The following is a 27,146-nucleotide window of genomic DNA, read 5'->3' on the forward strand; positions in this document are numbered from 1 at the left end:
GTTGATAGATTATCAGACTTTGAACCTAAGCTGTGAGGGGTTCACATTACCTAGTACTTTCAAGCATTATCATAAGTTGTTTAACCTCCTATTTTCAATTCTGAAGACTGAAGACTAACTGAATATATATGAGATAATGAACAATGTTTGTAGGTCAGTAGTAAGACTTCAAGATATTTTGTCTCCTCTGATCTAGATGGCTTAATCATATACCTAACATTGTCGAAATGAAGCTAGCCTTTCTAATTTAGTCATAACCGACTAACAGCTTGTTCTATTGAAGTAGATTACGATTGATTGTCGTCCATATGTGGGTTAATGCTGTTTAAACATTTTCATAGGTTTTCATCTCCTTTAGCCTGTTCTCTAATTCCACGATTACTTATCATTTTCCTGATTGTCTGACGGATAACTCAATATTTTGTATTAGGCTATGCTACATTTACACACATACACATACTCACACATATATCTGAGAACAATAATCTCCAGTCGCTTTCTCAAACTGTGGTGAACAAGAACACAGGTAGGGACAATCGAATGTATTTAAGCACAAATTACAGAATATCCCACTAAAATCTGACAACCATACAGTATCCACGACCTCGCCTCGCAAGATTCAAACCCAGGACCTACCTTCGAATCTCACGAGGCGAGGTTGTGCATGCGCACTGCCACTCAGGAGTCCCATAATAGGACGAAACGGCCGTCCAGTGCTTCCAGGTTTTCCCTGGTGGTCTAGCTTCAATTGACTCACGCTTTCAACTATGAAAATACTAAATCTCCACAAAACCCCTTCTGATATCCATACAGTAATCAGTTAATTTACAAACTATCAATCGATTGTCGCAATCTTGACCATTCCTTCCGCAAATGTCAATCCATCTTCGCTGATTTCATTGTTCATGCATTTTCATACCTATTGTGCTTCATTTCTGTTCTTTCCTTATCGGTCTTCTGCCAAAATACATTCTATGTCTGACCATCACCATATACTACTTATGTGGATATAAGTAGCCCACACCACAAAACTATCGTAAAGTCTAAATACAAAAAAAGTTGATTTATATGGGTTTATTAATCGGTTTTTTACTGCTCAATAAGTACACAGTATTTAAAACTTTCAACCACCTTTGTGTTCATTTAATGAGTGAGTTTTACATATCACAATGCAATTTTTACCAATGAGTTCATTTTAAACTTCTGGTGTCATTGTGAACTGTCTACTATGAACATGTTGAACATGTTATCCCAGATGAAAAATATGAGTATAATGAATGTTGAAATGAAATCTCCAAACGCTAAAGCATTAACCACCTAGCTACTGAATCTAGTTATCGACTGGTTTGTGCCCAATGGATAGTGAGTTAAGTGTATGAAGCAAAAAGTACTGGGTATGAACCTATGTATTCACACCAACACTGGGATTTAGATTCATCCCTCGCTACTGAAGGTCATTTAGAACAAAACAATCTTCTGGATTCTACCAATAACCACTATCCAACTGTACACAAATGAATTATAATTTTTCCTAAAATTGTTATTTTAACTATCGATCATATACCCCTAAATCCCCTGGTACTTCTCTTACATGACCACGCGTATACAGCCACTACCAATGAAGTCCTACTCACTGTTTTCTCACGGCATTATTGTTATTTACGAAATTAAGAGGGCGAAAACCGAATGTCCGCCACTTTAACCAGGTTGATGGATATAGAGGATATTACCTAGGGGAGTTGGAAAGCCTTGATTTCAAACCAATGATTCACATGCGATCCAGGATCCTGAAGGAAAAAATAACACACGAACCAATTATTGGTCACCAGCTACCAAGAAACTTGATCTCCTGACGCTTGATCCACTGCCTTGTGGATTAAACCTTTAGGTCGAAGATTTCAGATGTGGCCCTTTAAGAAAACCACCTATTTCAGTCTGGGCACCCGAGTAGTATCAGACTGCACACACAAACAAGTGACTTATGTGGCGCATATATGTACTCGGGACCCATTTGTACCAATATTTATGTATTCAGATAAACAAATAAATAAATCGATCATAGAAACAATAAGCTAGTGAAAAAGAAAACAAGTATCCATAGGAAACAAACAATCCGACTCTTATTATTCACTAAAGTTATTTTCAAACTTTCCATCTAAATTCATTGTTTATCTTTACTTTAATATGAAAACAAGACCCAAATAAGGATGATATATTATAACAAATCTAAACTATTAGGAAGTAATGTCTAGGTAACATGGCTTTACTTTCATGTTCCATAGTCTTACAATTTAAAGGTCATAAGTACTTCCGTTTATTATTATATTATCGGGTAAAAGATTTGAAGAGTGAAATGGTGGGATACATGAAAAAATTCTTAATTCATATATGGGCTAAAGTGAATTATAAATCTAAATCACAGTTTTGTAAGCAAAGATGGATAGTGGCTAGCAGTGTAATCCAGTTTGATGCGCATTTCGTCCTATTTGGGACTCGTCAGCTGGATAGACCTGCATCTCAGGGTTGATATTTACCCTGAGACTCGAACCTAGTACCTTTCGCTTCAAACGCCATTGCGTTATCCACTTAGCTACTGAATCCTGATGGCCACTTGCTTGTGCGATGGGATGAAGTTTAAATTTACTTAGTATTGCTTGTTTGGATCTTCTCATTGATGTTTAGGACTGCAAATGATCAGTCTCTTATTGGCATAGGATGAAACGCGCGTCCTGGATTCCATTGCTAGCAACTATCCATCTTTGATTACAATGCTTGTGAAATAAGACTATATCGAGGCAATACGCACAGTATGCACATATGCCGATTGGAGACTGACCAGTTGCAGTCCTAAACATCAATGGGAAGATTCAAACAAGTAATACTAAAAGAATCTAAATCACAATTGTTTTAATACTATTTGTAAAAGTGTTATATCGAGTGTGGCTACTTAGCAGAGAGCAGTGAATTTGTCGATCAGAGTGGAGTGAATTATCCATCAGAGCAATGATACACAAAAAATGTATGAGAAGTGTTGAGTACTTATCAGTCCTGCTTCTGCCTAGCCCAGTCAATTAAGTACAGAACACCAATAACAGCCTCAGCGGTATGAATCCTTTATTTCAAGCATACTGGGTTTATCTACCAAGTAGACCACATCATACCATAAAATAGAAAATAATATTTGTACAAGATTTGGCTAAATGTGTCTGTGAATAGGGGGAACAGTAATTAATAAACTGGGGATAACTCAAGAATGGTTATTCGTACAATAATAGTCTATAGGTCAAAATGAAGCTTATAGTAAGAGAAGCACGAATATGAATAGTCTAGTTAGTTAACAATTATACAATAGGAAATATATAAATCATATTGATCCATAAATAGTTCTCAAAGTTACCATTCATAAATCTCTACGGGATGTAACAAAAAGGAATAATCATCGCATATCTACAGTTCTTTTCAAAGGTTCGTTTTTTAATTGTCTTCACCTTCATATGATGACTTTTTTTCTATTCTGAATAGATAAATCGATTTCTTTTCATCAATCTTATTCATTTCACCTACTTTATTATGATGTTCTCCTTGAAACAACTCACTTTACGATTGATTGTTATCATTCTGTTTTTAAAAGCCCGAACTAAACATTCCTAGAATTTCAATAGTTGAGACCATAAGTCAATTGAAGCTGTACCATCATGAAAAACCATGAAGCACTGGACGGCCGTTTCGTCCTGTTGTGGGACTCCTCAGCAGTGTGCATTTACGATTCCACCTCGCGAGATTCGAACCCAGTACCTATCAGTCTCGCGCGCAAGCGCTTAACCGATAGACCATTGAGCTGGCCGGCATCCAACGGTGTTAATGTCTAACTTCAACCGATCCACGAATTCCTAATTCAAACTCGATTGGTCAACATAGACTCTTATAACCATAAAAATAAATAATAATTTCATCAAAACAGTCCTACAATAACATAGAACAGCTGTCAAATTCTTTCTGATTTTCAATGGTGGTTTAATCGAAATCAGTTTTTTTTATTTATTATATGATAATTTAACAGCCTCCACAATCCCTTCTATACTAATAATTATCATGTGCTTGCTCGTGGATTACATTGAGAGAAAATTACAGGAGTTATAGTAAGAAGCCGAGATCAGTGTAGTTCAGCCATATAGTGTATTAGGGAGTTCTTCACGTAAGGCAATGCAAGATGATCTCCTATTATCGTGAACCGATTAAAGTTAGACATGCACATGTCTAGAGGTCAACTGATTGCAGTGAGACCTGACTGTCCAGGTTTCGATTACAATGAGATTTTCATTAACCACTCCTGAGAAATCACCTAATTCGATGAAACAGTTGTCAAATGCTTTCTGGTTTCCAACATCAGTTTAAGTAAGATCAATTCATGGTTTAATCTATGAAAATCAAAGTTCATTAAACTTCGAATATTTACTTCATTATCATTCGGAATTTCATTGAAATTCATTATGATCCGTTAATCTTGAGGCATACTACAATACAATTTATTTCCAGTATGGGGTTGTGGAGATTGTCCAGTTTTTGACTGAGATCAAAAATCGATCGATGTAAGACCACCATTGTAAACCTAGAAGCAACGGACGGTTGTTTGGTCCTACTATGAGACACCTCAGCAGTGCGCATCCACGTTAAACTCATATTAGTCATGCTTCAATGATCAACATTATCGAAATTCAATTAGTTCTCTTATATGCTTCAATGATAAGATACTTAATTACTTTACAAGTTACAATCCCTTATGATAATAATTCGTGAAGAGAATCACTTTGTAGAAAATATTAATTATTATTCAGTAGTTGAAATGGATTAGAGTATAATCTACTAATGAACTAATCAGGTTGAAGATAGTAGACATCCGATTAATAGAAGTTTTGTATCTTATTAAGAGATCAGTACAGAATCTGTGAGACTCACCAAGAATTGGTGACCAGAAGACTGAAAATTAGTAAGTAGAGGAAAACTAAATAATGGGCATCATGATTTATCAGACCGTGAGAGTAACCTCAAGGTACGTAATGTTCAAAATCGAATAACTATCGGGAAACCGATTCATTCATATGCCTAGAAAGCATTTATCTACTGGATTCCTAACGATTACTCCTAACTGAATCTCTTCAGTCTAATTCTTAATAACAATTAATAGTTCCAACGAAAACGGTTGTCTAGGGTTCTATCCAATGTAATATGCCCCTTGCCCCTTCCAGCCATATTAATATGGTGAAGCCTAGTAGACCCTTCTGGAGAACAATGCTACATCAAAGCAAGGCACAAATACAGGGGGTCAATAGTTGCTTTTTCACTTTTTGGGCAGAATCATTCATTCTTTCTTTCTTTTTCGAGCAGAAACATTCTTACCTCCTTTTTTTCTTTTTTTTTTGGGAAGAATCTTGTTTTTGAACCACTAATAATAATGATTCTTTGTAGCTTTCGTAATCAGTTATGGGTATAAGTAGAGTGGATGATTAGGCCGATCTCCATCACCCGGGTTACCGCTCATATTAGTTCATGGGAACAATCCCATTACCCTGGAGGCACAGAGAGGACGTATGAGTCAGGTTTCGCCTCCCATCCAATGTAATATAGATAAATATATATCATCTGAAATTGTGTTTGACTAAAAGAGGACATAACCTAGTGAAGGGTTTTTTTAAAGTTATTGAATATTGTCAGTAAAGCATATGTTCACAATGAAGTACCATAAACTGAGAACTGTGTAAGAGAGAAGGTATTTCTTGAAGGTTTTCTATTCGAAGACTATTTGTATGATGATTAAACTAGAATTCTGAATAATTTAATGAATGAATTAAATATTTGTCACTGATGCTTAATACCTGTTTAGTTAAAAACTAATTAGTATAGTAAATTATCTTAATATTACCATTCGTTTAAATGCTGTTACTATGGTGTGGGTTACTTATATCCACATAAGTAGTATATAATGATGGTCAGGTATAGAATGTATTTCAACAGAAGATCGATAAGGAAAGAACGGGAGTGGAACGCAATCGGCATGAAAATGCATGAACAATGAAATCAGAGACGATGGACTGATATCTGCAGAAGGAACAGTGAGGATTGAGACAATTGATTGATAGTTTGCCAATTAACTATTTACTGTATGGTTGTCACATCTTAGTGTAATAGTCTGTAATTTTCCTGTCAAACACGTTCAATTGTCCCCACTCATCTTCTTTTTTACTACATTACCACAGCCATCTTTGAAAGAAAGAGCCATATTAGTGTCACATAGTCTGATTTAATACAGTATACGCATCTTGACCACTTATTTATGTAATCCGAGATTACATGAAATTTTTCAGGACATTAGATATCTTAGATTGGAATCATATAAGTAGTATCGGTTTCCCCAAGATTACAGGCACGCTTTGTTGACGAATGACAAATAAAATAAAACCTAGGTTCGAAGTTACTGGCATACTACATTCAATCTTGATAATATAGAAATGAATGTATAAGAGACGTCTACAATTACTAGTGTCAGAGAATGTACTGGGTTCGAGTCCCGGAGTGAACATCAACCCTGAGATGCAGGTACATCCAGATGACGAGTCCCAAATAGGACGAAACGCGTGTCCTAGATCCCACTGCTATCCATTATCCATCTTTACTTACAATTCCTATTTTGAATTAACTAATCCATTCACAATAAGTCAATCAGAAGGGGAGGGAGAAAACGACTTTTAAACTTACATATAAAACTTAACAAAAGATGACTTTGTGAAACGTTAAATCAATCAAACGAATACTGAATGATAAGTGATAGATACTAAATAGTATGAGCTATTGGATTAACTTTTAAAAGAAAGCAAGTATACTATTGCTTGATAATATGATTTGATTTTTCGAGAGAAAACGATGTGAATATACATACATATATGAGTGAGTTACCAATATGCTCTCGATTCGGCTGAACCAAAAAAAACTTTCTACTCCCTTTTGGGTTTTTGTTCTCAATCAAGTACCTAGTTGTACTCGTACATAGGAAGCTTATATATCAGAAGCAGACACAGTAGAACATATGACATATCTATCTCTTAATAAGTGATATAAACAATAAAAGTAGGTTTCTATAGTTTCCAGAAAATTTCGAATCTGGTTAAGAATAATTTCTCATCAACATACAGGAAAGCAAAGATGGTTAGTACCTAGAAGTAGAATCCAGGACGCGCATTTCGTCCTATTTGGGACTCGTCAGCTGGATGTACCTGCATCGCAGAGCTGATGTTCACTCTGGGACTCGAACCCAGTACCTTTCACTTCAAACGCCATTGAGTTATCCACTCGGCCACTGATTCCTGATAACTACTTGCTTGTGCAATGGGGTGAAGTTCAAATTCACTTAGTATTGTTTGTTTGAATCTTCCCATTGATGTTTTTAGGACCGCAACTAGGAAGATTCAAACAAACAATACTAAGCGAATTTCACATACAGGAAATATTATTTAAAAAAATGCTCAATTCGATATAGAATAGATGAAATATGGCTAGTAAGGGAATGTAGGAAGTGTTTTTTGTCCTACTTGGGACTCGTTAATTGAATGTACTTGACATATCCCAGAGTTGATACCTACTTGGAGAATGAAACCTAGACTATTCGCTCAAAACGTCATCATGATATCTACTTAGTTACTGAGTTCAGATAGCTAATTACTTTTGCAATAGGTATAAAATGTCATTGAATTTGAAATGGTTTGGATTATACAGTTATTGGTATTTTCGACTGAAATTTGATCAATCTTGGTTGGTATGTGTGCATCTTGTACAGATTGCATCGATATAGGTACAAGTCCCGGAGTGAACAATAACTTTGGTATGCAGGTGTGTCTAACCGATGAGTTCCAAATACAATGAAACTCACATCCTGGATCCCACTGCTTGCCAAATTCCATTTATTGTATTTCTTTTATCATAAAGGCTATATCGAGGCAATCTGCTCAGGATGTACACATATCAACCAAGACTGATCAAATCTCAGTCAAACATATTAACAACGCTATAATTCAAACCATTTCAAATTGAATTCACTTAGTATTACTTGTTTGAATCTTTCCATTGATGTTTAGTACTGCAACTGGTCAGTCTCTAATTCCCATATGTGCATACTGTGCTTATTGCCTCGATATAGCCTTATTTCACAAGCATTTGAAGCGAAAGGTACTGGGTTTGAGTCCCAGAGTGAACATCAACCCTGAGATGCAGGTACATCCAGCTGACGAGTCCCAAATAGGACGAAATGCGTGTCAAACTGGATTCCACTGCTATCCACTATCCATCTTTGCTTACATTTCAAATTGAGTTATATGGTTTATTGTTTTTACGTAGATTACATATAATGCATAAACATAGTCTATATTGAAACCTAACGTCAACCCTTAATAATAAATTGGTTGCTAACCACTTAACACCTAATTCCAAATCTAAATCCTAACTCGGTATTCCTTTCTCTCTACAAACTATCTATTTACAACAGCTATTCTCATATTGGCTAGTAACTGCCTTAAATTTATTGTGATTATCCTAAGCTTATCCCTTATACTATATTTTTGCCGCTTAATTTATATAGTCCATGAAATAAGAAACTGGTTACATAGAAGGTTTCTTGTTTTTTTCTTTATTTTCACTGACAGAACTATTTTACGATATCATATCGTAAAGAAGGTGTCCGTCAATATGATCTACGAGCTGATACTGAAGAAGAATGTTCCATGTGGGTTGATGCAATCAATGGTGCCAGGTAATTAATCAATATTAATGATAAAGATAAATAGATTTATCTATTTATAGTTTTCATGAATTACAAGTTATTTGAGTATAATGAAAATTATGTAATGAAAGATTCCTTTCCCTAAGTAACTTTTACAAGTTAGGTAGTCGAATGTGGAAGGCAGAAAACCGTAAATGATATGAGTTATGTACTGTTTACCACTCGTCGACTAGGCATATCTGAAATGTTTTAGGAGAAAGATATTTGCTGTAGGATTTGATCCTGCCTAACCCATTTTCACAGTCTAAGACTTTATCAGTGATCTGTTCATCAGTAGAAACGACTGGAAAAACGTGAAATCTATCTTTCTTCAGTGATCAATCACCATAAGGTCAGCCTTACGGTGAATATGTGACTAGGAAAAAGAGAAATGGAAAATCTAGGTGTAAGTTTGAAACTAATTACATGACTACAGTCATGATATTTAGTAGATAACTTCAACAGTTAACTTTTGATATGTCTCTCACTTGAATACCTATTCATTGGCTTGCTGAACTGCCCTATAGTTCCCGAAAATCTTCCACTTTTGAATCTCGAACAGATAACTGAAGGTGGAAAGTATGGAAGAAGCTCTAATTCTAAGATTAGTTTATGAACAGAAAATAAGAGTATCGATATGATTTTATATGCCCTATCCGTTCTAATAGATTTTAGAAAGCGTGCTAAAACTGATTTAAAAATATCGAAAGTTTATCACTAGAGATAATGAAAACATAATCCAAGTGTTTTCTAATCTGGTCATGATACAAGTGTAATAAGGGAGATAACAGTTTGCTGGACACTTCGATATCAGTATACCAAATCTCATTTCTCTTCAAGTCCCATTTATTCCAAAAGCCCAATAGTGTTAGGATAATTTATAGTTAACCTTGAGAACAAAGACTAGTTGATCAGGAATGAACAAGACTTCTCAAGGTATTAGTATACATATCAAAGCATGATATCGTCTATTGAACACAAGTGATTAGTTTGAATGACGAGAATGTCATTAGGCGCATAAAGTTACGACTCAAGCTTAGAGTTAGTTTACTTACAGAATAATTACAAAATTTAATCCCAATCTTTAACTTTAAACAAAGTCCCAAACCCTTAGTGGTAATCTGAAGTTTTGACCCTATATCCTAATCTTAAATTCATTCATATTTGGCCAAATAAGAGATTTAGCTTGCCAAAGTCATTTCAAGTGTCACTTAACCTTATTCTTCAGATTTGGTAATATGTGATTATCACAGTGAATTAATATAAGGAAATGTTATACTACTGAATTAATGGGAAGGTTAAATAAACGACAATGCGAAACACCTTGACCATTTTATCCGATTGACCTCTGACCAATCACTAAATAACATTGTAGCAACTGGAACACATGTATATAAACGAATCCATTTTGACATTGTACAAAAATTAACGAACAATGAGAAGAACCAATCAAAGTATTGGAATAATATCATGTTGAAGATTTTGTGGAAAATGAAGATCGATTATGACTTTTGAGCTTGAACCCGATATATCTACGACGATTGACACATTACACCTTAACAATCATTGACTTTGTAGACTGATTTCATTGCCTTGATCTGAATATTACAGATTATTTCTTAAGTTAATCCATTACTACTCAGCATAGCAGGTAGGTAGGGGATCAATATAAGTAGTATATGCTTTTGTCATATTCATCGAAAAAAATTCGCAATTTTATCAAAAGCAATATTGTCTCCGCTTAGTATTGTACATCTAAACTTAATGCTTATCTTAACTGACACAATAGAATAATCTTGGTTAAAAAATTATTGAATACCAGGAATTACTGGACAGTTGTCAAACGCCACGACATGTCTTCACTCATATCAATACACGTGGACAACTACGGACATACATTCGACTGGGAAAATGTGCAGATTTCGGACAGAGGCAATTCCAAAAATACCAGAGAATTTTTAGAAGCTTGGCACTCAGGTCAATCAGCAATAAATAAACATATTGAAATCAATCCAATCTACCAACCAATCAAGAAAATTATGCAGGAACATAGGAACAAAAATCAAACCAATAGGAGATACAATCAAAACAAAGAAATAAACAATGACAGATTTAAGGTCAATAAGAACCAATCAACATCGAGGTGCAGAGGACAAGCTGTGAATCACATGTGGAGAAATTCAAACACTTCACTTCTACCCGAAGTTTGTGCTGATGATGTCGTTCAGAAGGACGATGAAAGCTCCACGATCAAATCATCCAGCTCAGAGAATAAAACTCCATCAAAATCACCCACCTGAGCTACAAATCTTCCCCACCATCTTGAAAAATGTTGTTTGATCTTAGTATGAGATTATCTCACCAGTGTTCATTCACAACTTGACCATAGATCGAACCCTAGATCTTCAAGATTTTCGATAAAAGCTTAACTTCTAGACTATTTTCCAAATATCCAACGGCGTACATGTCTAATTCCAGTTCAACCACCTTCTAGTGATATACTAAGATAAAACAACTACTCGGTTATTTCTAGTTTTCAATGATTGTCTGATTAAGATCAATCTCCACAAACTACCTATGGTAATCATATTTCTCAGTTATCTATAAGTGCTCAATTATATTCATAAAAACATAATATTATCTTGTAATGTCGATCCATTTGTCATTAAAGAGTGTTTCTAAGGAAACAAACCTACACACTTGAACAGTAGTATCTTGGAATCGTACATGATTGACTCTAGAGAAAACAGAATGATGACGACTAACAGTTGAAGACATTTATAACTGTATTATCTGAAGTTATTGAAGAAGAAGAAGAAGAAAAAGAAAACACCAAGTGTTTACTTAACTGTATTCTTTGTTTCTGAATATGCTATGAATACCTTTTTGTTTGCTTAAATATTAATTTACTGGATGGGATCTTGTAAAGATCGATTAAATCTGTAAGTTATATACGTCACATATTGATTTAAGTTGAGTTAACAATAAAAAGAAACTAAAGGGAAATCTAGAGCTGTTTTTCTCTAATATGGGGCAGGGTATTAGGGGATGATGGTAATTCAGTTGATGAAGTCACGAATCTTCATCGACTGAGATGGTTGGGCCACGTGTTACGCACGCCTAAACACCAATTACCACGATGTGCAATGCTGACTAGTATTGGAGATGGTTGGGAAAAAGTTAGGGGCAGCTAAAACGAAACGTGACATCAGTCCTTGAATTCACTAACTTCTGGTGGATTGGTTGAAGTTAGATATAAACACCACCGGATACCGACTCAGTAGTCTATCGGTTAAGTGCTCTTGCGCGAGGCTGATAGTTCCTGGGTTCGAATCTCGCGAGGCGAGGTCGTGAATGCGCACTGCCACTCAGGAGTCCCACAATAGGACGAAACGGCCGTCCAGTGCTTCCAGGTTTTCCCTAGTGGTCTACCTTCAATTGACTTATGATTTCAACGATGAAACATAATAATAGCTAAAAGAAGAATAATAATAGAATAATAAATACTAAGATAAATTATCATACATAGATTGTCTAAATGATGTTGTTATTAAGAAGAAAAGAAAAAAAGCAAAACAGAATTAAGTAGTCACGCAATAATGTATGTAAGTAGTATGATTATATTGATTGAATAAAATAAATCATTTTAATTACCAATAAACTAGGCATATATATACACATATATAATTCATCTCCTACCATCACCTAACAACATCAGTAGAGTTTCGTTTAAAATAACCGCTGGAAAAAAAATCGATGTTGTCTGATATCTATCTATCTGTTGGTTGTGTAAATGAATGAATGAGTGATAGAGAGAGAGAGAGAGACTAGAGTGAAGTTGATCAATGTATGTGATCGGTGCATTGAATAGATATATGGATCAGTTAGTGGTAGATAGTTGTGATGACAATGAATTGTCAGTATGAATGAATACGTTAATAAAACAATTACATAATATTATTTAAGTAGTCTATAATAAAAAAAAGGGAAAGGAAGGAAATCATTAAAAAGTAAATGGAATTTTGATCTGCTATAATTGTAGAGAATAAATCATAATCTATGTTGAGAATATGTTTTGTTTAATGGAATAATTCCTCTCTAAGGGATTGTGGAAGTGGGGGGGGTAGGGTTAAAACACTTTTTAGATAAGAGTTAATGAAATGAATATTAGTTCCCTGAACACTGAGTGGTGAGCATTGTCAAGTGTGTCAGGTTCTTCTTAGTGCAGATCAAACCTTATAGACCAAGTTAAAATATGGTCACTAGTCTAGATGGTTTGAAAATGTCACATGATATTGATCAATACTCAGTGATCAATCAATTGAAAAAAACATCTCAGTCCTAAAGGAGATCAGTCGTGACCCGGATAACCCAGTGATCACGTCTCTGACTGTAAAGCTGAGTGACACGGGATTGAGTCCGTTAGGGAACAACAGTTTCCTCAAGATTACAGGTACATCTTGCTAATGAATGTAAAATAGCACGAAACCTAGGTTCATGGTTTCCTATCGACTACCTTCAACCACCGTTTTATCATCAATATTGTTAACAGATTTGAATTATGCCATAGTTCATATTCAAGATTGCATTTTTGGATTAGTCTTGATATATTTCTCTCCGTAAGCGAACTGCCTTGATTTAGGCATTCTTAATACCGTTTAATCAATATGTACAATATTATGGTGATCGTTTTTTCCTACTTACTGAATTTCTATTGAAATCATGAACCGATTAATGTTGTACCATCATTGAAAACGTGGAAGCACTAGACGCCCGTTTCGTTATAATATGGGACTCCTCAGAAGTGTGCATCCATGATCTTTCACGTTGGAATCAAACTTAGGACCTTCAGTTTCGCGCAAACGCTTAACATTCCGACCACTGATCTAGTATTCAACAGTGTTAATGTCTAATCTCGACTAACGCACCTAACAACCGATCAAAATGAAGCAGGAATTATTATTAACACTATCGTAATCCATGATGTAGGGTGTATTTCCTTGTGTGTCGCTTTTGGTTGGTGTACATGAAAAATGTAGTTTTCTACAACGATAATATCAATACATCATCCTACAGACGTGTCAAGTGAAGCTCAGTCAATTATGATGGAAAAAAAGTTACAACATGGTAAAAGACAGCCCCTCCCCCAACTATTTTCATATTAGAAATTATTCCAAAATATCTATAATCGAGTGACTGAGTAAACGAAAACATCATTTTAATTACTGACTACGGTACACTTAGATGACTTGACGATTTGAAGTGTATTCCCAGTCGAATTTATTTATTACAGAATAATAAACACTTATATGTTGTGTCAATACTGTCGAAAAGAAAGAAAGACAGGATACTTGTCTCATAACATAGTCCCTTCAAGATTTCAATGACTTAAATCACATTGACTGTCAAAACTCTTCTTTATAATAACATATATAATTGAATTCAAGCGTGAACAGATAAGCAAATAAGTGACTGTACTGAGAAGAACTTTAGTTCGAAAGAAAAAAATTATAAGAATTTTAAAGATAATAACCCGACGTTTGTGCTGATGATGTCGTTCAGAAGGACGATGAAAGCTAAACGACCAAACCATCCAGCTCAAAGAACAAACCTACATCAAAAAACATAATAACCCCTTGAAAAACTTCCATTAAAGTTTAAGTTTTAATATATGGATTTTAAACTGTTTTCATGCTTATTGGTTAATTTGTGGTGGTCGATATTCGATATTACCCTTTAACTTCGTATATTGTTCGTCCTGATAACCATTATTCGATAACGCCCCAACGGTGTATAAATCAGAAGACTAATATGAAGTGTTGATTGCGTTTATTATTGAACCACGCACAGATGTCCAGAATTACAGGCAATTTAAAAACAAGCATGAAAGAATAGTGCCGTAAAGCAAGCAAATGAGCGTGCGAGTCGAATGAGCGAGCGATCGAGTCACAGAGTCAACAAGTAAGCGAGTCAGTGAACAGGATTAAGATGTACATATATATACAAATGGAAATACATGAATCGTCGAATCGATTAAGATACTAATAGTAAGGCTAGCGGAATGAATACATGCTTAGGCAGTAAGCAATGCTCAAGCATACATAATAAAGGTAAAATAGTATAGATAGGTTATTATTGTACGAATGACTTTATCCATTAAGTAATTTAACAAAAGGGCTTAACCAAATTAGATGTGAACAAACTCAATTGTATAAATTCAAGTCAGAGAAAAGCACTCTAAGTCATTTCATTGTCACTCTAGGTTGGAAGTTAGTTACCAGTCTTACGATACCATCAGTTAGTTTTTACTGATCAAAAGTAAACTTTAAATCAACAATCATCGTCTGTAAACTGGATTATCGGTGTATAATTCACATTTGGGAAGTTTTCCTTATATCCAACGACAAAATGTTAGCGTAAAAAGCCATACTATAAGGATCATCATTGAATTGAATATACAAATGTATGATTAAATCAACATCTAACAAGTGGGAATGCTTTCATTTCAAATGTGTTTACATTAAACTTCTCTAAAATCTAGAAACTAATTATTGTCGTAGTTGAAAGCATGAGTCAATTAAAGTTAGACCACCATGGAAAACCTGAAAGCATTGGACGGCCGTTTCGTCCTATTGTGGGACTCCTCAGCAGTGTGCTTCCACGACCTCGTCTCACGAGCTTCAATTGACTTATGCTTTCAACTATGAAAATATTAAATCTCTACAAAACCCCTTCTGATAATTATTGTCTGTCAAGTTTATCTACGAGTGTAGCAGCAGCCTCAGAAGCAGTAGGTCTCAATATCAACAAAGGGAAAAGCAAGACTCTCCGATACAATACAGCATCCATCAATCGAATCACACTTGACGGAGAAGCTTTGGAGGATGTGAAAACTTTTACATATCTGAGCAGCATCATTGATGAACACGGTGGATCAGATGCAGATGTGAGGGCGAGGATCGGCAAAGCAAGAGCAGCATATTTACAACTGAAAAACATCTGGAACTCAAAACAATTGTCAATCAACACCAAAATCAGAATTTTCAATACAAATATAAAGACAGTTCTACTGTATGGTGCGGAGACGTGGAGAACTACGAAAGCTATCATCCAGAAGATACAGGTATTTATTAACAGTTGTCTACGCAAGATACTTCGGATCCATTGGTCAGACACTGTCAGCAACAATCTACTGTGGGAGACAACAAACCAGACTTCAGTGGGGGAAGAAATGAGGAAGAAGTGCTGGAAGTGGATAGGACACACTTTGAGGAAATCACCTAATTGCATCACAAGACAATCCCTCACATGGAATCGTGAAGGCCAAATGAGAAGAGGAAGACCAAAGAACACATTACGCTGAGAAATGGAGACAGACATGAGAAGAATGAGCAAAAATTGAATAGAACGAATAGGGAAGGCTCATGACAGAGTGGGTTGGAGAATGCTGGTCAGCGGTCTATGCTCCATCGGGAGTAACAGACGTAAGTAAGTAAGTAAGTAAATTTATCTACTACTTATTCAACACATCAGTAGTAACGTGCTAATTATTCATCAGTTAATAACCGAACAATAGACTAATCTATTCATTCTTTTTCTTTCATTGTTCTCTGTTTTTTTTTTAATAGTTTCAGTAAATTATTAGAATTAAAACAAGAAGCTGAACAGAAACAATTACATTTATCACAAATACTTGAAACAGAACAACGAGCTAAATGGCATTATGTTAAACAAATTGAAGAATTAACAGCTGAAATCAAACAATTAAAGTATGAAGTAAGTTATGATTTATAAGTAGATGATCCGTTTTGTACTGATTGAATTCTACTAATCAAGTTGAAAAGGTATTCATTAAGGATATAAGTGTGTTATACGCTACTTATATTGACAAGCATAAGTAGTATGTAACACTAGTCAGAAATGGAATGCATGGTAGTATAAGGCTAAGAAGATCGAGTTGAGGAAAATAGAAAGGTCAATAGAAGGGAAATGTGAAGTGGAAAAATCATACAGAATGTGAAAGACAATTAGTGGAAGATTACAAATAAAGTATTTAATGTATGGTTCTCATATTTTCTGTAATTTGGTTGTCCTCAAATCATATCCCTTTTAGTTCTATGTTGCGTGATTAGTGCTAGTCGTCAAGATACCGAGGACCTAGGTTTTTTGCTATGGAACGTGCATTTTTAAATATTGTGGGAACTGATGCTACATACGGAACTCGAATTTAGATCTTTTAGGTTAATAGTCTGATATATTATCACAAAGCTATTGGGGATGCCAATATCGGGATTTCACAATGACTACATTCAACCATCCAAGTTGAATTTCATCTGATTTCATTGTTCTTATTTATACATGACATTACTTCAAGACTAAACAACTTGATCTAGTTTTAAAGTTATTCACTGAAGTAACTGAGTGCCTTCTTTCCCCTTATAAGTTCACAAATGGATAAAAAAAACAATATATTCACTGACGTCCCATACAGGGAAGAATCAACTGATCAATCCTTCCTAATTTCTAATGGTTGTGTAGTGAACAAGAAGACGGGCGGAGAAAATCGAGTGTAACTTAAGCACAACATTACAGAATATCTCATTAAAATAGGAGAACAGTATGATGAACAGTTAATTGGCAAACTATCAATCAACTGTCTCAACGTTAACTGTTCCTTCTGCAAATATCTGTTCATAGTCTCCGATTATAATTGTTCATGCATTTTCGTACCAATTGCATGCCGTTCCTGTTCTCTCCTTATCGATCTTCTACTGAAATACATTCAATGCCCGACCATCACCATATACTACTTATATGGATATAAGTAGACCACATCACAGTTGTACAATTAAGACCATCTTTTGATGTAAATTGGATTGATTGAGGAACATTTGTTTGTATAACCTTCAAAAATGAATGTATATTAATCAATTTAGTAAATTGTAGAGAGTAACTAAACATGAAAATAATTTTTTATATGAATTGAAGTCCCCCGAGGAACACATGAGAACTATGAAGGACTCTGAACTTATGTTTAATCCTAGTTTGGATCTCTTCAGAAGCCTGTATTTATGACCTTATCATTATAACTACCTAATCTAGTAACGAGAGCGTTAGATCCTTTAAATTATCTTTGTTTGAGTCCAACAATCCACGCATTTCCAACGCTAATTAATTCTCTTCCTAGTTTTCGTTATTGATATCCACAACGAAAACCACTTCTTCCTCAATCCATTTGGCTAAGTAATTGTCGTTTACCGTTTGTTAATATTTTGCATACAGGCAAGTTAGTTCATTAGATAAAACCCTGTTCTATTGGTCAGTTTTAATCTTCTGATATACGTTCATTTGACTCTTTACGCCAATAATTAGGTCTGGTGAGCAGCTATCAATCAGCCACATTATGTCATTACACTTCATCTAACGATTATCACCCTTTCCTACAATTCTAAACGTTGAACATTCTTCCATAGAACCCGAGAGTTTCTCCCCGTAGCATAGTGATAAGTCATGACCTGTTGAAAGCAACTCTGTAAACATTCAGATAGCCATCACCAATTACGATGAATTATGATAACATTGTATTACAAACTGACTGAATATGAAAGTATAAATGGAGCTCCACATGAAAGGCTTTAAGTCGGTGCCATATTTACTGAGAGATATGAAGGTTCTGAAGCTCAAACACTGATAAGGTTTTAGTTGAACATTGAAGAAGAATTTAAAACCTTAGACCAAAAAAGATCATTTAGTACAATCTGTTTCTTTCAATAGTTTCTATATGAAATCAGTTAGAGATTAATCCAACCTAAAATTAAAACCAACCTTCGCAAAACCATTTGAAATAAACTATACCAATCATCTCACTAGTAACTTAGTTCAAGGTATCCTAGAAAATCAATTGAGAAATCATAACTGCTAAAGCTCAGACACATTGAAAGTGAAACAGTTATCAACAATGACAATAGACAATCATCACGCTATATTGCATAATGACTGAAGTTGATTCTAATGGTAAGGTGTTCGACATAAGATTTGAAGGTCCTGGATTCAACACCAATAAAAGTAAACACTACATAGGAGTTCCATATTAGAACTCAACAGTTGTTCTGTTCTCTTTAGTTTTCAAACGTACCTCAAATGTGACAAATCTCTGGAAAAGAAAAAATAGATCTTACAAATCAAATCTATCTTCACAAAAGTCATTTGACTAAAATATTCATTTTCAATAATATCACCCCCCGTAATAACATCAATCCATATTAGTAAAATAACACTTAGGAATCTTCTCATTGATGTTTAGAACTGCGATTGATCAGTCTCGTATTGACATATGTGCATCTTATACAATTTGCCTCGATATTGCCTTAATTCACAATCATTATTAGGTAGGGATAGATGGTGGCCAGCAGTAGAATCCAGAACTCACATTTCATCCCATTTGGGACTCGTCAGCTGAATGTACCTGCATCTCAGAGTTGATGTTCACTCTGGGACTCGAACCCAATACCTTTCACTTCAAACGCCACTCAGCAACTGAGTCCTAATAGCCACTTGCTCGTGCAATGTGGTGAAGTTTAAATTCACTTAGTGTTGTTTATTTGAATCTTCTCATTGATATGTAGGACTGTAACTAATCACTCTCTTATTGGCATATATACATCCTGTATAGATTGCCTCAATATTACCTTTTATATTGTCTTATTATTTCATAAGAAGAGGAAACAAACATTTCCATCCTTTTTTCTTGGTCACATTTTCTTCTATTGGTTTATTTCATTTGTTTGTTTGTTTATTTTCATTCACAGTTCAATGAATATCGCATTGATCGTCGATTCAATTTAGAATTGGAAAGTGAATCAGAGGAGTTGAGAAAAATTAAAAAGGTGTTGTAATAATAATATTATTATTACTATTATTATTATTACTATTACTACTACTATTACTATTACCATTATTATTATTATTATTATTATTATTACTATTATTATTACTAGTAGTAGTAGTAGTAGTAGACGTAGTAGTAGACGTAGTAGTAGACGTATTAGTAGTCGTAGTAGTAGTGGTAGTAGTAGTATCATTATTATTGTTATTATGCTTTATGCGTATAGACATACATCCTTGTTCCCAATGTAACAATAAATTCTCCATCCATCATGGAAAAATAAAAAGGGAAAAATCATGGAAAATCGTTTTATCGGCTTGAGTAAAAAACATAAAATTTAAATGGGATAGTGAAGGTAAATGGGATAGTGAAGGTGATGAGTTTTTTTTTGATGATGAAATGATAACCTTCTTCAGATAGATACATATTTTCATAGTTGAAATCATGAGTCAATTGAAGTTAGACCTCCGTGGTAAACCTGGGAACACTGGACGGCCAGCTCGTCCGATTGTGGGACTCCTCAGCAGTGCGCATCCACGATCCCGCCTCGCGAGCTTCGAACCCAGGACCTATCAGTCTCGCGCGCGAGCACTTAACCTCTAGACCACTGAGCCGGCATCCAATGGTGCTAATGTCTAACTTCGACCAATCCACGAAGTTTGAGCAAACCGTTCACCAATAGTCTATTGGATGATGTCAGTTCATGATTAGAAACCATAAATCTGATTCCTAACCATCAACTGTGAATCATAGTTCTAATTCCTCACACTGCTTTATAACCCTCATTCAGCCCTAGTAAGTAGACACTCTCAAAGTCACTTTAGTGTCGCTCAAATGTCGTCTATAAATTATAGCCTCATCAGATGCCTTACAATGTCGCGTTCATAGAAAGCATGTGTAAAGAACCATAGATGTGTAGAATGAAATATTCAATGAAAATTACACTTCTGTATGCAGTACTGACTAAGTGAACGATGAAATACTTTACAGTATTCAATATTACATTTACTGAACATTGAAAAAAGGATAGTCATCTTCAAAAGGGGTTTTGTGGAGACTTCAGTATTGTTCATAGTTGAAATCATGAGTCAATTGAAGCTAGACCTGGGTTCAAATCTCGCGAGGCATGATCGTGGATGCGAACTGCTGAGAAGTCCAATAGTAGGACGAAACGGCCGTCCAGTGCTTCCAGGTTTTCCATGGTTGTCTGGCTTCAATCGACTCATGATTTCAACTATGAAAATACTGAAATCTCCACAAAACCCCTTCTGAGATACATATTTATCACATTACTTATCCTTTCCTTTTAATCCCTTGATTCCTTTTTTCCCCATATATTTCCTACTGATTAGACAGAAGTGAGAAGAAACACTATATCAAAGTGTTTTTCTCGTGCAGAGAATTAGGAATAAACCTTATGTGACCCTTGTTTTGTGCTAGTTAACTCTCTTATGAACAAGGTGCATCAATAATCTGGTGGGAATCGATTATTACTGTAGGATTAGAATTAAAACACATCTAAGAAATCAAATCATTTGATTGGCATTCAAAGATCATTTCTTTGAAATATAAAGTCTACAGTTTTCTGTCGATTACTTCTAATCACTATCTTGCATCTTAAAGCAATGTACGTGATGTTGAGTCACTTACATTAGTGATCGCATTGCAACTCGATTACCTACACTCAGAACGAATTGTTACATATGATATTCGTTGCTACTCGGTGATCAATCAATTGTAAACTGGGATTATATTTGAAAAGGAAAAAGCACTGCTTTATAAGGTGTTTTCATGGAATTTTACGAATTCTTAGAACGTTCCAACAATATACATGATGTTTACTACAAAGTAACATATCTGGTTCTACAAGTAATCTAAGGATATTTATGTAAAAATTGAATTCCCACAATAGGACACTTAATTGTACATCGATCAATTATTGAGTATCGACTGATGTCATGTTCACCTGGTCTTGCTTAGAACGAACCTAAACCTATCAGTCGAGTCATGAAGGAAGTCAACTGAAACTCAAATAGGTCAGGGGTAATGTTTCAGACTATGAATCTAGGTGATATGGGTTTCAACTCATGCGCAATAGTGACTTCTCTCTAGATTACAAGTGTACGTTACTGATGAGCACCAACTGCTTCCAATCAACCAACCAATATTCTGAACAGTACCTATTCATCATCTGATTCTAACTTTCTAAGGATTCTCGTGTTAATTGTTGCAACTACATGTATGAAATAAAATTATTCTTAAACCAGAGACGATTTTCTACAAACGTTGTCTAAATAACAAATTTTAAACAGGAACCTAATTACCAAATAACTGGGATTTTTTAGCAGCTTCATAACATGGTTGAGCAGTCTTGTATTAGTTTAATTTCTGGTTGGAAGACATTCCATAAAATGAAGAAAAAGATGGCCACTGGATGCTGGTTTCCAATACTGGTCTGCTCAAGATCATCTTCATATTGTAGACTATAAAAACCATATTTGTTATGATCTCAGCAATGGGAATTAAATACTTTATTTATTTTCGCCCATACTCTTACTAGCCTAGTCTTCCGCAGGTAGATAACCAGAATCGAAAACGTTTAAACATGCAACACGTATATTATTTCCAGCTGTGAGAAAGAGAAGGTAATCTCAGGAAAAACAAGTCTCACTAGTACTTGAAATGTTGATTTATTACGAACACCTAAAAAGATAGAACGACAAGGCTACTACTTTTTATCCGAATTAAGTAGGCAGTTGTTTTTTAACAAATTTATGAAGATGGTAAACTACATTTGGTTGATTGTTATTCTCTCTGTTATTCATCTGTTTGCCATTTGTGAAAATATAACATGAAATTATTAAGTCCTCTACTTGATTACGGCTAATAAGGTATACAACTTTGGCAGTGAAAACACGTAGGGAACCACAGTCTCAAATCAAAAGTCAGAAGAAAGCAGGAGAAGCGTTTATTTAGTAAGTGTCAATGGTGTACAGAAAAAACAAGTGTATTTACAATTTCTGGTAATACGCTATAACATCAATGTAATCCAGTCAATCCTCAAGTATAAAGTTCATACAGTCTTCCAATCATACCATGCCACGCTGATATTCCACATAGTTCCATCAAATTATAATTAGATAGAATATCAACGGTTCCTTTAGTGGCTATGTAGGCTTCGTTGCACCTTCTCGGAGCCGTCCCAATGGAAATAATCATTGAAAGTTAATAGACACTTGATCTTTAGGAAAATTTAATTCTTAGGAGGTTAAGCATGACATGCAGACCATTTACTAACATTTATTGAGAAGTAAAATAGCCCGATTTTTATGCCAGACATTTACTTTATTCACTTCAAGTGTACGGATTACATTCGAGCATCCAGATCACTTATTTCAGAGTGATGTATTTCGTTTTGCCTTTATGACTTTGACTAGTTCAAGTTAAGGGACAAATATTGTTGGGAATAAATGGCACTAATTGCGAAATATTTATAAAATAGATGGATTCTGGCTAACAGTGGAATCCAATATTCAACTTTTGTCTTAACTGGAATTAGTCAAATAGATCTACGTGAACCTCAGTATTAGTGTTCATATTAGGGCTCAAACATATCGTCTTTCTCACCAAATGTAGACACAATGTCTACTGAGATACTGTATGAGGTCTAAATCTAGTCCTGAATATCGAAAACAGGGTAATTCAAAGGCTTACTACGATCAATATGAACATTATACTAACTGGACACATTCGTGGCTATCCGAATTCAGTAGTTTGATGGATAAAGGATTGATGTTTGAAGGCAGGAGTATTGAGCTCGAGCTTCGGTATGAAGATTAAAAGTGAAATGAATAATTACTCGGCTGATCAATCTCAAATAATACAAAACATACATCTCAGATTCCAGTTCTAGATGTTGTCTATCCATGTGTTCATATTTTGAAAATTAAGATGACATGATTATTCATGTCAGGGAAAATCATGAAAAAAGAAACATATCCCCCTCACACTTAAAAACGATTATTTTACGTTTCATATATATGGCGCTGATTCATTCTTTTTTTCTCTTACCTCGACCATGTACGTTTCTCCATTATGCGGTTAAGGTGCAGTCATTTTTTCGTGGTTGGTTATGTCGTCGCCGGTGGAAACAAATTGTTGAGGAATATATTCGATCAGATCATGCTGAATCAATGCGTCGACGTAATAGTATTGTATTTGGCTTAGTCGAATGCGAAGACGAATATGTTCAACAGTTGTCTATATTAGTCACTTGTTACTTGAGACCATTTCGTATGGCTGCGAGTTCGAAAAAGCCAATTGTTAGTCATGAAGATGTGAATTCAATATTTTTAAACGCGTAAGTTATCATTATTTTAACTTTAATTGACAATAGTGTTTGACATAAAGGAAAAACCTATTAGTCTGTCAAGTTTAAAACTATTATCAGAAGGGTTATTAGTCGTTTACTCTATGCAGGTTGATCTACGTAACCCAAATACAAGCTGCTCTCACGTTTAACGCAAAAATAAAGTTGTTTGTAAGCTCTATTTGTCACAGATTGTTCTCAGGTGAGGTTCCATTAAAACCAGGAGGATGTGGCCGCCTGTTTCATATAAATGCGAGACTCCTCAGCAATGTTCTCTCACAACCTCGACAGGGATCAAGTGCAGTGTCTTTAAGTCTCTATGTGAGCCCTTAACGTGTAGACCACTGACTTTGCATCTAGTGGTTTGTGTTCCTAACTTCATTTGGTTTTCTATGTAGTGTGACGATCATATAACACCACTTACAACAAATATTTCACTTCTGATATGCATGTGATGGATAAAATCTACGCATGAAAAGAATTTCTACGAAACTCTCCCAGATAAACCATACTAGTCAGCTAACCAGAGATCCTTTTCAAGATATCTGTTGAGTTCTAAAACAAAGTTGTGGTAGATAGAGCTTTGATATGTCCAGAATGAAACTATTGCAGTAATAACTATGGATGGCAATCGTGTCATATTGAAAATTGATCGAAGTTACGATCATACTACAGGACACCGTCGCAGTGTTCCTAAATTTTACGCGTTCTCCGTTGAACATGTAGGTCCTGAATATTCTCTTTGACGTACATACATGAGGAGCGGTCAAACCAAAACATGGCATCAGTGCTTGAAGTCACTAACTTCTATTTTTTGAGCCATGTTGAGAGATTCAGACTACTTGGTTGGGGTCTGTGCGACTATCGTAACCAATGGTTGGAAACTCTAGGTGACATGGCTCAGTATCGATCACAATGGCGTAGGTGTATACACTCTTTATCTTCCCTCAAACCTTGAGATTAAAATTGCTTCATAACCTTTTTCCTTCCTATACTATATCCTTATATACAACCTATCTTTTATGTATTACCACCATTGAACTAATTGCTTCTATGTATTTGGTGTTCATCTTGTTGTGCTAACGAGGTATGTCAACTTGGACCGATGCATATATGTGCCTGGTCCTACGTTGTAGCTGACTGACTGACATACATGTACAAACTATTGAGAAAAATCTCATTCCAACATGAAACAACTGTCCATTATTCCCCGATTTTCAACAGTACTCCAACTGAAATCCCTGTCTAACGAATCCTACATATAAATCATAATAAATCGAAACAGAGACTTGTTGATAAATTTCAATAGGTTTATAATACATATAGTCATGGTTACAAATAGTCTGGAAGGACAAAGTATCTATATATGGTTCAACTGTAATGTACTTTATTAGGTTTAACTATAAAAACAAATAGGAGACTATACTAATGAGTTACCAGTGTGTTATCTAAGGTGAGTATTTCAATATTTCTAATAATTAGTACCCCGACTGGCCTCTGTAGATCTATCTATCTATTGTTGGGGTGATTCAGAAAACTTCTCGTAAAAGACAAGAAAGGCTCAGGAAACACTAAGAAGCATTTTATCCAATCAGCGTTGACTGAAAGTTTTGCCAGAAACATCACGAAAGGGAAAAGTCACATGTAGGGTTTCTGATTGGCTGACTACTATACTGCTACTATGTTTAGTAGCATTCCAGAATTTTCGGGAAAACCTAAGGACTTCTAAAATACTATAAAACCCTATATTTTGTGAACATGAATGAACCTTTGGAGTATAGTGCTTCTCACATATTTTGCGCCTTTTCTCTCGTGTTCGAGTTGCTGTGTAGATTTAGCTTAGGACTTACAGGATTAGTAAACATTACGAATTATATATACCAGCTTAATATCGTAATAAACTCATTGGCGACGGGGATGGGATGTCCCGATAAGAATAGTGAATGGTAACTTTAGGATCTAGTGATGAACCAATTCTATGCATATATTTTTTTATCGTATAACTGCTAAATAACTAAACTATTTATATTCATGTCCCCCTTATAATAAGCTTTATTGTGACTTATGAACTATTGTCATACGATTTACCGTTCTTGAATTATGTCCTGTCTATCACTTACTACCTTCCACATTGACAGTCACATTTGGCTAGGTCTTGTACAAATGTTATTTTCTATTTTATGGTACGTTGTGATCTGTTTGATTTTTATATAAACCCAGTATGTTTGAAATACCACTGAGGCTGTTATTGGTGTTCTGGGCTTAAGTGGTTGGGCTAGGCAGAAAGTAGGACCGACAAGTACTCTAGACTGCTCGCACGGGTTTTGTATATCATTGGTACGATCGATAAATCGCTGCTCTCTAATTGACGGCATCATCACGTCATATATTAACTGGGCACGCACTCAAGTGCAAAATATAACACTGTCTATCTATCATTTAATTATAATTTTGTGTTGTTAGTGATCTCTCTGCTTTGCATTCCATAAAACATTATTTGTTGTTATACTTTCTATTATCCCTTTAATTTGAATTGTCCTATTCTTTCTATTTGATATACAGTGAGGCAGTTCTATTTTTACATCAAGTATTTGTTCAAGGTTTACGGAATAAAATGGAGAATTGGCCTACTTTACAATTAGGTAAGTATACGTGTATTGTTCTGATAGTATATGAGTAAATTCATTATCATTTGTCAGTAGTATATTTGTTACTGTTGTAAAAAAATATAAGAAATAACATTTACATGAAAATTTCGTCATGATTATTTTCTTGGATTATTCTTGACTTATAAAACCGAAACGATTGATTTCTAGGAAGAGAGGGAGAGAGCTGTTGGAAGTGACAAATAATTGGATATTGAATAGTAAGCAAAAATGGATAGTGGCTAGCAGTGGAATCCAGGACATGCGTTTCGTCCTGTTTGAGACTCGTCAGCTGGATGTACCTGCATCTCAAAGTTGATGTTCAAATAATCAATACTAAATGAATTTAAACTTCACCCAATCGCACAAGCAAGTGGCTATCAGGACTCATTGGCCGAGTGGATAACGCGATGGCGTTTGAAGCGAAAGCTACTGGGTTCG

The 27,146-nt window shown here is 35.1% G+C and overlaps 1 protein-coding gene across 1 annotated transcript in view; it reads left to right on the plus strand.

Moving 5' to 3' along the window:
* Positions 1-8,768: 8,768 nt before the first annotated feature.
* Positions 8,769-27,146, plus strand: part of Smp_127770 (putative ras GTP exchange factor) — a gene marked incomplete at both ends in the record, with an annotated part of 111,860 nt that continues 93,482 nt past the window's right edge. The window contains 4 exons of the mRNA XM_018798590.1: positions 8,769-8,797; positions 16,435-16,582; positions 23,798-24,051; positions 26,623-26,702. Coding sequence (XP_018653517.1) covers positions 8,769-8,797; positions 16,435-16,582; positions 23,798-24,051; positions 26,623-26,702 — 511 coding nt within the window. The remainder of the gene's footprint in view (positions 8,798-16,434; positions 16,583-23,797; positions 24,052-26,622; positions 26,703-27,146) is intronic.

This window comes from Schistosoma mansoni, chromosome 7, assembly GCF_000237925.1.
Source record: "Schistosoma mansoni strain Puerto Rico chromosome 7, complete genome".
Taxonomy (NCBI): domain Eukaryota; kingdom Metazoa; phylum Platyhelminthes; class Trematoda; order Strigeidida; family Schistosomatidae; genus Schistosoma; species Schistosoma mansoni.